General features: G+C 38.4%; 1 protein-coding gene across 1 annotated transcript; it reads left to right on the top strand.

The window, feature by feature from the left end:
• The first annotated feature begins 11,140 nt into the window (after nt 1-11,140).
• On the top strand, nt 11,141-12,164 carry LOC122668483 (proline-, glutamic acid- and leucine-rich protein 1-like). Its single transcript, XM_043865042.1, has 2 exons — nt 11,141-11,380; nt 11,748-12,164. Exons 1-2 carry the CDS (start codon nt 11,141-11,143, stop codon nt 12,162-12,164), a joined length of 657 nt encoding a protein of 218 aa, XP_043720977.1.
• The last annotated feature ends 839 nt before the right edge of the window (nt 12,165-13,003 follow it).

Genomic DNA, 13,003 nt, shown 5'->3' with positions numbered 1-13,003 from the left:
TTCAACAAGAAGCAAAACTGTGTGGCACTCTCAACTACCGAAGAAGAATATATTGCAGTTGGCAGTTGTTGTGCCTAAATCCTTTGGATGCGTCAGACTCTTCAAGACTATGGACTCCAATTCAACCCTTCCAAAATTTTCTGTAACAGCACTAGTGCCATCAATCTGAGTAAAAATCATATTCTTCACACAAGAGCAAAACATATAGATGTTCACTATCATTTTCTTCGAGACACTATCCAAAAGGGTGAAGTTGTCTTCGAACATATGGAGACTGAAAAGCAAGTCGCTGACATCTTCACCAAACCACTTTTCGAAGAACGATTTTGCACTCTTCGACGGGAATTAGGTATGTGTAGTCCATTTGATTGAGTTACATTTCTTGAACTTGCCCAAATAGATCTTACTATCAAATTCTAGGGCTGACCGACCTAAAATCCAAGTTTTAGGTCATCCGATCAATCGGATGGTCGAAACCGGTCGATCGGATCGCAGACAGAATGGTTTTTAAACCAAGTCCGTGGGTCATTTGGTTCATTTCTTTTTGCACAAAACCCTTCTCTCTTCTATCCAAAAACCCTCTCTTGAGTTCCTAGGGCAAAATCTTACAAAACCCTTGAAGATTCTTGCTCGTTTGGTGATCCAATCTCATCTTCACCATTAAATCTCTTAGTTTTCTCTTCTTCTCTTCCCAAAATCTCTTCAAAATCCTATTTCTCCAAAACCCTTGTTCTCAATGGATTCCAAAGGAGAATCCTCAAAGAAGAGAAAGACGGTTACTTCAAAGAAGGATGCATATGATGAAACTTTGTTCATCTCAAAGGAGGCTTCCATTTGGTGGAAGCAATGTCAACTCAAGAAACTTATTAGGGAGAGATTTGTAAGTGTCACTGAACTCAATAACATTCTCCCTAGTAAAATCAATACCTTCTTTGAGATGTTGGGTTGGGATTCCATTCTTTATCCCCAAGAGAAAGCCTACACTAGGCTTGTGCAACTTTTCTATTGCAATCTACAGGTTGTTGGTGTTGAAGATGACTATGCCATCACCTCCCTGGTTAAGGGCAAACACATCTCCTTTGACACTGTGGAACTGACCCAAATAATTGGAGTAGATGACTCTGGAGAACGCAAATATCTCCGTACCAAAACCTCTCCATAAGGGTTTATGAATGTTGATGAGGTTTATGGTGCAATTTTCAAGAACTATATGGGGGAAACCAAGGGTCTTACAGCTATTCACCTTGGAGACATTCTTAGAGTAGTAAATCTGATTTTAACCTACAATATCCTCCCTCTTGGCAGGCATAGAGATGCTGTTACTCGCTTCCAAGCCTATCTTATTTGGTGCATTGCCAATACTCATAAAATGTGTCTTCCCTATGTGATTATGAAAACAATGGAGTTGGCTGCTGAGAGAAACTCCAAGGCTAGCCTCCCTTATAGTCGTCTCTTGACTATTATCTTCAAGCATTTTGAAGTGGATCTCACTGATGAGATTCCCTCCACAAATCCCACCGCCATTGATACTTCCACTTTGAAGAAAATGACCATTCCTACCAGTGCTTCTGATACTCCTCCTCCTCCTGGTGATGGTGAGGATGAAGAATATGTGACAAGGGCTGAATTTGCTACTTACCAAGAGAAGCTTGACTCTCGCCTCCAGGGTTTTGATGATCAGTTCACTGCACTTCGTGGAGACAACAAGGAAATCATGGCTCAGCTTCAGAGAATCACTTAGCATTTCCACATTTCTACCCCTCCTGTAAATGATTAGTGCTTTTTACTTATGTTTTCTTTTAAAAAACATTTGGGTTGTAATATTTGAACAACTGCTTTGCTTTTAGTATGGGTCTTAAACTCCTGCACATTTCTAGGGGGAGAGTGTTTTGGACTATTGCCTTGCTTTACTTTTATAACTATTAGATGCAATTATTTCTTTATTATATGACTCTATATTGCAGGGGGAGCCTTCTCTACTCCTTTTTGTTGTTGACAAAGGGGGAGAAGACATTATGATTTGGATATGATTATGATGCATGATTACATGACTGTTACTGCTATATATTACTACCAAATCATATGTTTGTCATCATCAAAAAGAGAGAGATTGTTGGAGAATTCTAACCCTACCTCCATAAGTGTTTTGATGATAACAAACATATTAGACATGGTCTTGTATGTGTCTTTATGTCAACAGGCCAATAAGTCATAAAAATAGAAGACACAAAGTAAGAAGGCACAAAAGCAGGACAATCAAGACAAACCATTGAAGTTTGAGACCTAGAAGACATGACAAAGCCTAACAAGTAAAGAAGATCTCAAAAGGATCTTTTGAAGGTTGAAGAATGTCACATGAAGAAAGAAAGACAAGATGCTCGTGTGCACATACTTAGACACTTACACTGCATGCTTGTAATAGCATTTGCATAAAATTAATGAAATAAGCATGTGTATCATTTAGGGACCTTAGGAGGAACCCCCTGTGACCTTAGAATATGTTGGAAAAAATCCTGGACCAATCCCCACAGACATACTTTCAAAATTAAGCTAAGACAGTGATCCGATCGATCGGACATCGACTGGATGCTCCTTCAGCCTTCAAACGACTAGTTTTTAACGGCTAGTTTTTTCAACGGCTATGATCCGATCGACTGGATCAATCTTCAGGTCGACCGGATTGGTGAAAAATAGATCCGTTAGAGCAAATTTTGCACACGTTCTAAAGGCCATTAATGAGCCTATAAATAGAGAACATGTCAGACCTTTTCACCTGTCTACTATAGTCCAAAATCCAACTTTTGAGAAAGGTGAAAAGTGAATTATTGCTCTCATTATTGAAGTCTACTTGTCCACATCTACATCAATCAAGGTTTGACTTCAAAGCTTAAAGGACCTTCACATGCTTACACTCTAAGGAATAAGTCTTAAAGAAGGTCTCCATTGTATAAGCATTCATTTGCATCATTTGGCACTTGTAAGGAGTACACATCACACTCCTTGCCTAGGTAATCTTTACCTTCAATCTTTTTTGTAATTAGTTTATGCTTTTAAGATTATAAAACATTTTTGCATTAGCCTAGACTGTACTTAGGTTTTGCAAGGATCCTCTTATCCTTAAAAGATTCGGATTCTCTTATCCTTAAAAGATTGGGATCCGTTTGTCCCGTAGAAGAAGATTGTAAATGTGTTCTTCCCACCTACTATACTGAAAGGAAGTAACTAATGAATTCTCTCAAGGTTGAGAGGAGTGGACATAGGCTAAGTTTAGCCGAACCACTATAAACTTTGTGTGTCCCTCATTTATGTAATTTCTCTCTTTCTATCTTGTTTAAATTCAAGAAAATTTAAAAAGGACAAAAATTCACTAGTGATAACCTATTCACCCCCCTCTAGGTTATCCAACAGTTATAAATTCCAGACTTGTTTGGAGTCTTTTAGAAAGAGTCCTAGTTAGTACAGGTTATTACCATTAAATTACAGCTTGCACATGGGAGTTTCCTTGTTTATTTTTACTTTCCTAAGTTGGTCATGATTAAGTTAGACTTTCCTAAACTGATCATGATTGGGTTCTTACACTTTTTATAAATAAGTTGCAAGGATATACAACCCCCACAATTTGATGAATGAATAAATAAGTTGCAAGGATATACAACCCTACTTGTGAAATGTGGAAATTTGATACTTATGCATGTTATGATAGTACATGTAAATTCATCTAGAGGGGGGTGAATAGGTGAAGCTAGTGGAAATAGTGCAAAAATAAAACAATTGATAAAACAAAATAAATAAATTACGAAAGTAACACAATCATTTTATAGTGGTTCGGCCAATTATGCCTACGTCCACTCCTCTCACCTTAGAGAGAATTTCACTAAAAAGAATCTTGAGAATGAGCAAGAGAACTCGTACAACTCTTGATTAGGAGCAAGAGGACTCACACCACCAACTACTCTTGATTTCGAGCAAGAGGACTCACAACATATAATAAAGAGAACTTTACTAAGTAGGATTACCTCAACCTTAGTGAATGTGTAGTTAACTTTCACTTTACAGCTTCAATGCTAAGTGAATATAATTAGCTAGAGAGGGAAGTGAACTTGAATGCTTTGATGAATGAATGCTTTAACACTTTGAATGTTCAAGTTCGAATGCCTTTGCGATGCTTTTGATTAGTCTTAATTGATTGTGATTAGTCCAAATGAGCTTACCTATTTATAGGCAAAGGTGCTCAAAGCATCTAAGGTTCATTGCCATTTTAGGATATAATTCTATCCTAATCCGGTATGCCGGATCATGGAATCTATCCATTGTCAAACGGCTAACAACAAACATATTGCAATTCGGTATGCTGGATCTGATTCGGTATGCCGGATTCTCAATTCGGTATGCCGGATCAGATGTAGCACATTTCGATTGCTCTTTGTGAGCAAACCCTGAGATTGCAAATAAACAGGTCAAGATGGATTCGGTATGCCGGATTAGGATTCAGTATGCCGGATCAGCTGATTTTGCTGAAAATGGCTAAGTCCATGTTTGGACAAGTGTGGGGCCATTAGCTTAGGTTAGGTCCATGTAAAAACACCTCCTAAGGTCACTCTACATGTATGCATGCGTGAGTGTATGCATTACAAATGGACTTAAACTTTAACTACATCTTAATACAAAAAACATTGAACACAAGCTTATAAAAACTCTTGTATTTGAGATGCTTGATCATGGTCTTTGAACATAGTCCTTCTCTCAGTATTTTTCTTCACACCATACTTTGATACTTTATCTAGGTTCAATAATGTTGTGAAAGCTCCCCCTTACTTGATGCTTATTTCTTGTAAGGTCTCCATACAGTAAAACACAAGTTAGTTCGACTAACTTATTTGTTATCATCAAAATCATATAAGGTGATGTGTAGATTTTACCCCAACAGTACATATGAACAAACTCCCCATCAAATGAATAGATGTTGAAGGAAATGTATTTGTCAGGTTTTGAACCTAAACCTGAACTGGTAGCTAGCATTATGTCCGTATGTGGCCAAACTGGAGATTTCAGATCTGGGAAAGAAATCCATGCTCGTCTTATCCTTAGTGGATGTATGGCATCATCTATTTTCCTATCCACATCTCTTGTAGACATGTATTCGAGGTGTTTCAACTTGGAAGCAACTTTTCATGTATTTAACCAGATGAAGGAAAGGAATGAGGTTTCTTGGACAACCATGATCAAAGGCTGCACCAAAATCCCCACTGAAACATTTGACCTTAAGAACTAGTGCCCAGAGTTTTTTTATTTTTTTTCCCCTCTGAATTTGAATGCTCCCACCAAAAATATTGAATTGATTCCAATTGCTTACAAACTTTTTTGGGGGAGAGAAAACTAGACATTGTGTGAGTTGGTATGGAACTAAGGACAAATTTGACAGACATGTGAACAATGGGTTGAAAGGAGTAAGAACTTATCCATGAAAGGAAAAGAGATATCCCTAGGTATTTAGCCAATGGATCAAATTCATTGATACTTAGGTGGTGGATGAAAGAAGATCTCAAATGTAAAAAACTATTTTTGCTAAAGAACATACCACTTAAAAATTCTGTAACATATTACTTTGTGTCTGCGGTTAAGTGATGCTCTCTGTTTCTGTGTTATTGAAGGCTAATCAGTCCGAATTTTTTTTTTTTTTTTGTAAATCGATTCTCTCTGGTTTTGCAAAGAATAGGTTTAGAGGGAAGAGTGATTTATAGGGGAGATGGGTTTGGGGTTGCAGGGGGTTTTTTTTTTCTTTTTTTAAATGATTCTATCTGAGTTTGCAGGAGAAGAGAGAGGGGAAGAGAGAGAGGAAGAGAGAGTTGAGGAAGAAGACGTGAGATGGGTTTGGGGTTGCATGGGTGGTATTTTTTTTGTAGGTTTTTTTTTTTAATGATTCTATTTGAGTTTGCAGAGAACAGGTTTATAGGGGAAGAGAGAGAGGAAGAGAGTGTTGAGGAAGAAGATGTGAGATGGGTTTGGGGTTGCAAGGGTGTTTTTTTTTTCTTTTTTTAAATGATTCTATCTGAGAGGGTGGAAGAGAGAGTTGAGGAAGAAGATGTGAGATGGGTTTGGGGTTGCAGGGGTGGTTTTTTTTTTTTTTTAATCATTCTATCTGAGTTATAGTACTTAGGTTTGCAGGGGAAGAGAGAGGGGAGGAAGAAGACGTGTGATGGGTTTGGGGTTGCAGAGGTGGTTTTTTTTTTTAAATGATTCTATCTGAGTTTGCAGAGAATAGGTTTGCAGGGGAAGAGAGGGGAAGAGAGAGAGCAAACATCCATAGGAAGGAAACATTAAAGAAGAATAGCAAGGTTCTGTTGGATGCTTTATACTCGGGTTATGGTGTGCGTGGCAGCGATCTCTTGATCCAGGGAACTAGGAAAGGTGTAGTTCTTCCTATTTTGTCATTGCTAGTATTGAGGTGAGAGTGTTGTTGTTATTGTAAATCCACCTTATTATTTGGTGAGCTATTTTGTAATCTAAGAGTAGGGTATTTGGTTATTTCTCCTGATGCTTTGGTAACCTCTAGTATTGTCTAGAGAGAAGAATTGTAACCCCATTATTATTTGCATAGTGAAAGTTCTACCTGGATGGGGTCCCGTGGTTTTTCCCTTTTGCCTTGGAAGGGTTTTCCACGTTAAAATCGGTGTGTGTTTTTGTGGTTTGGATTGATTTGTTTTGTTGTGTTATTACTCTACACATATTTGGTTATCGTTGTGGATCTCCATTAACTTGCACACAGGTGGTAAATGGGTTGTTTTACCCAACAGCTTTAGGAGTAGGACAAAGATGTCCTCATTCGAATTTTAATCTGATCATGTTCAATGAAGGCCATTGGCTGCAACTCTGGAATGGAGCACAATGGTGAATGTATGGGAATTGACTGGCCTTGCAAACTCCTAATGTCTCTAAATTAAAATGTTTCTAATTCCAATGAATCATACTCTGTGTAACTTTCAATTTCTAGAATCTCAATACTTTGAATCACTGTTTGATCAGCATTGCTGATTTATGCAATTTTAGCAAAAAAACCCATGTAGGTATTTTTGGTGGCAATTCATACTTAATAAATGCTTATGCTTCAAGTGTACTGGTTAAATAACCATTGACAGGTGTTTTAAAAGAATAATTCACTCATGTAGTCCTTTAGTTAACTTAAGAGAAAAATGGAAATTAAGAAATATAGAACTAAAACTAAGATAAATTGTTTTATAAATCTACCCCCACGAGAGGCCACATAATGAAATTAATCATCATAAATTTCAAAACAGGGGACAGGAAAACGCATCTAACTCCTTGAGTTGAGATTCTTTGAAATGGCAATGGAAGAAATAATCAGCCTAGCTCTTTTCCCATTATCTCTTCCTTGTATTCAGCCCTAGAAATTTTAGTCTACCCCAGGCAAGTTTTCAAGATTTAACCAACATATAGAAACAAATCTAGTATCCTATCAAGCAAATCCAATTAGGTAGAGAAAGCAAAGAATCTCCATTAGAGCATATGGAGAACATAGGTTTTTCTAGTGTCATTTAAAATATAATTTTACGAATCCCATTTTTCTCTTAAGTTATACACCATTTTTTAAGCAAACTTAGAGGGGAGGGGGATGATATTTTCCCTAATGTTAACAAAGGGGTTTCTTTTATTGCTATGATTCATTTCCATTTGAGGAAATATAGTCCCTGATATATTGAATACTTAGAGGGGGTGTCCGTGAAAATTTTCCTTTCTATTTTGGTAGGTGCTGTCATATCTTCTAGCTCATAAGGTGCAGTACTTGTTGAGGGCTAATATCTTGTATTCTATACTTTATACCCGCACCCGGATCATAATTAATTTTTATTTTTCCCGTGACGTGTGGTTATCAACGCCCGCGTCTTGGTGAGCTGTTCTCACCGGTGGTCAAACTCGATTACAAATTATTGACTATGATACGGGCTTACCATTGACACCCCATGGCAAAGGAAATAGTAAGTTCTAGCCCTTAATTTTATTTATTTACCCTTTTCCTCGATGCCCTCGAAGTGCGGGTCAAGATTTAGACCGCCGAGCTATTTTAGTTGAGTTGGGAATATTCTATTTGTGGGTCCCACTTATTTAAGGGAGCGTGTGATGGGCTTATAATCCCATGGTGGATGGACCCATCCCCAAGTGGGTTCTTTTCTATTTGAAACCCATGGGCAAACCCATTTAGTTAAGAGGCCTATTCAACTTGAGGGCCCATTTGACTCTATTTGACCCAAAGATAGGTTAACCCATTCCTTTACCCTAAATAAGACCATGGGTCAACCCATTAAGCCCTCTTGACCCATTTAACTTAAACTATCCATTTGGCCTAATGACCCATTTATCTTGGATCCACCCATTTAGCTATTTGACCCATTTAACTTAAAGGACCCAAGCCCATTTTCTATAAATAAGACAAAGGGGGGAGAAGCATTCATTTTCATTTCTTCTCCCATCTAACCTAAATCGTGGAGGAGAGAAAGAGGAGAGAAAGGAGAAAGAAGAAAGAAGAAAGAAGGAAAGAAGAAAGAAGGAAGGAGAAAAGGAGAAGGAGGAATGGAAAAGCTTGGTTGAAGGCTTGGAACCTCACCTTGTGGAGCCCTCACGTGGAGTTTTTCTACATTGGGGAAGGTAAGCCATTGAAACCCACATCTCTTCATCTATTTTGAGTTTTGAGGTTTGGGAAATGGGAGAGATTCGACCTAGGGTTCTCTTGGAACCTCTAAACCTAGACTATGGTGGAGTTATTTCACTCCATTACAAGCCCTAAGCCTAAGTAATCTCTTTCCATTTAAGAAATTTAAGGTTTCTACCCTATTATGTCCTAATTTAGGTTCTCTTTGTTTTTCCTCTTAAATCCATGGGATTACATGGACCTAATGAGGTCTTAGAACCCTAATGGACCTAGGAGGAAGCTTTCTTGAAGCCTCCCTACCTTTAAACCCCTTGGAAAATGAATTCATAGTGAGAAACCTTTCAATTTTCGATTCTAACGGTATGTGGTTTTACATGTGGTTTCAGACACGAGAAACCACACCCGCAACCACCCTTGCGAGACCTTCCTAAGCCCCCGGTTAGCTAGGATTTACATGTGGTTTCGCACTGCAAGAAACCACCCCGAAATTACCTTCCGAGAAGGCCCCTGTGAAGCTCGGATTTACACTCGGTTTAGTTTTCAAACCACATCCGCAACCGACCTTGACTAAAGCGTCCCGAACCCCTGGTTTCCTAGGATTTACACTCGGTTTCGTTTTGAAACCACATCTCAGCAACCGACCTTGACTAAAACTGTCACCGAACCCCTGGTTTCCTAGGATTTACATGTGGTTGCGAGAATTTGGGCATGAAACCACTCCTGCAACCACTTTGTTTCGAAACCTTATACTTAAGTGATTATGGGAGACCTTTTGGGGATCCTTTCCTTCGCTCGTTTAACCTTATTTCACTCTTTGTTTAGGTTAATATATTCATCTTGTGGCTTATTGCTTGATCGAGACGACAAATCGATAATCTTGGTGCTTGGCGTATACGTTGTGAGTGGGTTTGGTTGGTTGGGCTTGTTATTATTATTGCATTATATATTATGTAATCATTATAATTAATAAGCATGTTTGCGCATATTGCATACTTTTATATATAATTGTTATAATGTTGATTGGTAATGTTGTACCTTGATGGGTCTCGGTCTAACCCCGAACACTATATACATTTATGAAGAAATTATGTTGAATGTCATGTTGAAGTGGTCTTCGGGGGGGGGGGGGGGGGGGGTGGGGGGGGGGGGGGGGGGGGGGGGGGGGGGGGGGGGGGGGGGGGGGGGGGGGGGGGGGGGGGGGGGGGGGGGGGGGGGGGGGGGGGGGGGAGGTAGGTGGAAAATTTACTTAACATATGCATGCATCATTGGACTATGTGAATTGTGTGTTTGTGCATCCCCATCCCCTCAGCTCAGTGGAGAGCTAACCCCCTCGTGTACACAATTTTTAGATTATGATGCAGTACGGAGGAGGAGAATTCTGTTAGAGGAACATGGCAACGGGTGTCCTTGTGACGATTGCGCCCTTTGAGAATTCTAGGGACTTGTTCCCCTTTTGTTTATTTTAGGGCGTAGGCCCATGTATAAACATTCTTTGCTATACCCTTGTTGATCATTATTAGATGGTAATGAAAAATGGATTAACTACGTATTTATCATCTAGGCTTTGATCATCTTGTAACTATTGATTTTATACGCTTCCTCAAAACTATTGATCTTTTGGAATGTAATATTTTCCTTTCCGCACTCGATATTATATTGTTTTAATATTAGTTATGATCGTGTGCGTTGGGACACTGTGTCGGTGATCTGGCGGCTTAGTAGGATGACACGCGTCGTCCTAGTCACCCCTTATAATGTATTGTATCCCTTGTTGGGATGGGGGCGTGACATATACTTTGGGTTGTGGGTGTGAAAGGGGTATTATTGGTATTATTGTACATTAGTTGCGTATTTTATTTTTTCTCTTTTTCTCAAGGGCAGTGTGGTCCTTTTGGGTTGTTCTTTAATTCTTGCTTTCTTGCTTTTGAGTGGTCCAGTTGTCAAAACTTGTTGATTAAGATATGTATTGTGCTGCTCTACAACTTCTCTTCTTTCTTTTTCTATCTCTGCAACTTTTTCAAAACTTGTTGATTAAGATATGTAATGTGCTGCTCTGCAACTTCTCAACTTTTTCAAAACTTGTTGATCTTAAATATGTACTATACTGCTCTGCAACTTCTCTTCTTTCTCTTTATATCTCAGTAACTTTTTCTTCTTTCTCTTTTGATCAAACTCTAAAACTACAAAGCATTACAGAAGCAACAGAGGCTTAGGCTCTTTTATTTATTGCAAACAGTCAATTACAAAGCATCTACTGGTTTCTTCTTTTTCTACTTTTCATTCAAAACAACATCTCCTATTGTCATAAGCAGCTTGGGTTTTTAGCTTTTTTCTCTGAAATGTATGTTTAGCTTCTTTATTGCTGGCCTATTGTTGAAGTTACAGTACTACAGAAATAGATCCTGTGATGAAGATATAGTTTTTGCCTCTTGATAGCTGTCCTATTTCTACATTGCTCTTATTATTATTAAAATTATGGTTGCTCTAGATGACAAAAATCAGACCATTAGTATTCGGCTGAATGGAAACAACTACTCCTATTGGTCCTTTATAATGGAAAATTTCCTACTTGGTAGAGGCAGATTGGGCTATGGAACGGGTTCTACTGAAAAACCATCTGATTCTAAGAAGGACACCTATGATGCTGAAATAAGTAAATGGGAAATGAAAAATACAAAGATAATGTACTATAACACCAATAATACCCCTTTCACAGTGGGCTGCCTCCAAGGGGCTGAACCACGTAGATCCTTTCATTGTTTGTTTGATTGCTTTGTCCGTTTGTTTTATTTTGTTTTTTGCATTGTGTATATGTTTCCATTTCTACAGTAATCTTGTTTCTATTACTTATGCTAGTTGTTTATTATGTGTTAGTTGTGGATTATTTCTCCCACCATTTAAAGAATTTATTATTTTTTGTCTGTCATACTAACACCTATGAATTCTCCCTGCTTGAATCACAGGGAGTTCCTGTGTTTGCTTGCAATAGCAAGACTTAGGTTACACATTCTGAGGAAAAAACCTTGCCCCACTCGCTTTAGTCTAAGAAAGAAAAAAGCACCTAATCTTGTGCTTGTTACAGCCTTACGAAGATGGCGTATTGAAGAGCGCGAGAGAGCTGCCTCGTCTTGCTTTGGAAGGTCATAGAGCTCTACCTTCTCCACCTGCTACACCTGCTCCACCTGCAACAACAGCTCTACCTGCTCCACCTTCTCCACCTGCTCCACCAGATGTAGCATTTCCACCACCAGCACCACCAACCTATAGTGCTGGTACTTTTGATGATCCAATCCTGGTAGACAACATACCAGACACTTGCATTGTCTTGTCATTAGATGATGAAGAAGATGAGGAAGATAATGTTTTTGAAGAAGAGTGTGATGAAGAGGAAGGTCCAGAGGAAGATCTAAATGAAGAAGATCCAGAGGAAGATGTAGAAGAGGATCCTGAAGAAGAGTATGATCCAACAGATGATGAGGAAGAGGAAGAGACATATTGAAGAATGTTTCATAGTTTTTTGTGGGTTTTTTTTTATTTGGCAATGAATTAGTGTGGATTAGTTTTTTTTTTTTTTTGTTTCCACATTGATTTTTGGACAGTTTTTAGGTATTTTTTTTTATTTTGGGTAAAATGTTTGTATTTATGGTCATCCTAGATCATTATGATATGGACTTATGTATGATGTATCCGAGTCAATCGGATGTTCCTTGCTCTTTTGGTTGTAAATAGTTTCTGGCTTATGTGGACATGAGTTAATATCATTATGTATTGGAGGATGGAAAGTCTGAAAAAAGTGTAATTAAGACTGTTTATAAATATGGGGTTTATTGCTATGATTTTTTGTGTTTGAATGAATAGTAAAAAAATACTTTGGAGTTTATAGTGTTTGAACTTTGAAGGTTCAAGGCTTGAAGTCATCTCTCTCTCTTTCTTTCTTTCTTCTTTTGTGAGTTTAGAAAAGACAAAATTTACAAATAGTGGGTGTGTTACTACTTTCTACTTAACAAAATTTGCAAGCATGGGGTATGATCTAAGCCATCAATATTTAATAATAGTGGGGTTTGGTTCTCTATCCTTGGCCTTCCTTTTGTCTTAATGAGTAATGGCCAATAACCCAATAAACCCTATTAATCCAGTTAACCATCAAACCCAATAAACCCAATAAACCCAATAAACCATAAATCCAATAACCTAATAACCCAATAACCCAATAAACCCAACAACTCAATAAACCCAATAATCCAATAACCCAATCAACCATAGGGGTGTCAATTCTAGGCCCGGCCCGACGGAACCCGCTCGGTTAAAGCCCGGCCCAATTACTAAACGTGTTGGGCT

The sequence above is a fragment of the Telopea speciosissima genome, chromosome 7 (genome assembly GCF_018873765.1).
Source record: "Telopea speciosissima isolate NSW1024214 ecotype Mountain lineage chromosome 7, Tspe_v1, whole genome shotgun sequence".
Taxonomy (NCBI): domain Eukaryota; kingdom Viridiplantae; phylum Streptophyta; class Magnoliopsida; order Proteales; family Proteaceae; genus Telopea; species Telopea speciosissima.
The sequence above is the reverse complement of the archived record's forward strand: the minus strand, read 5'-3'. Positions and strand labels throughout refer to the sequence as shown.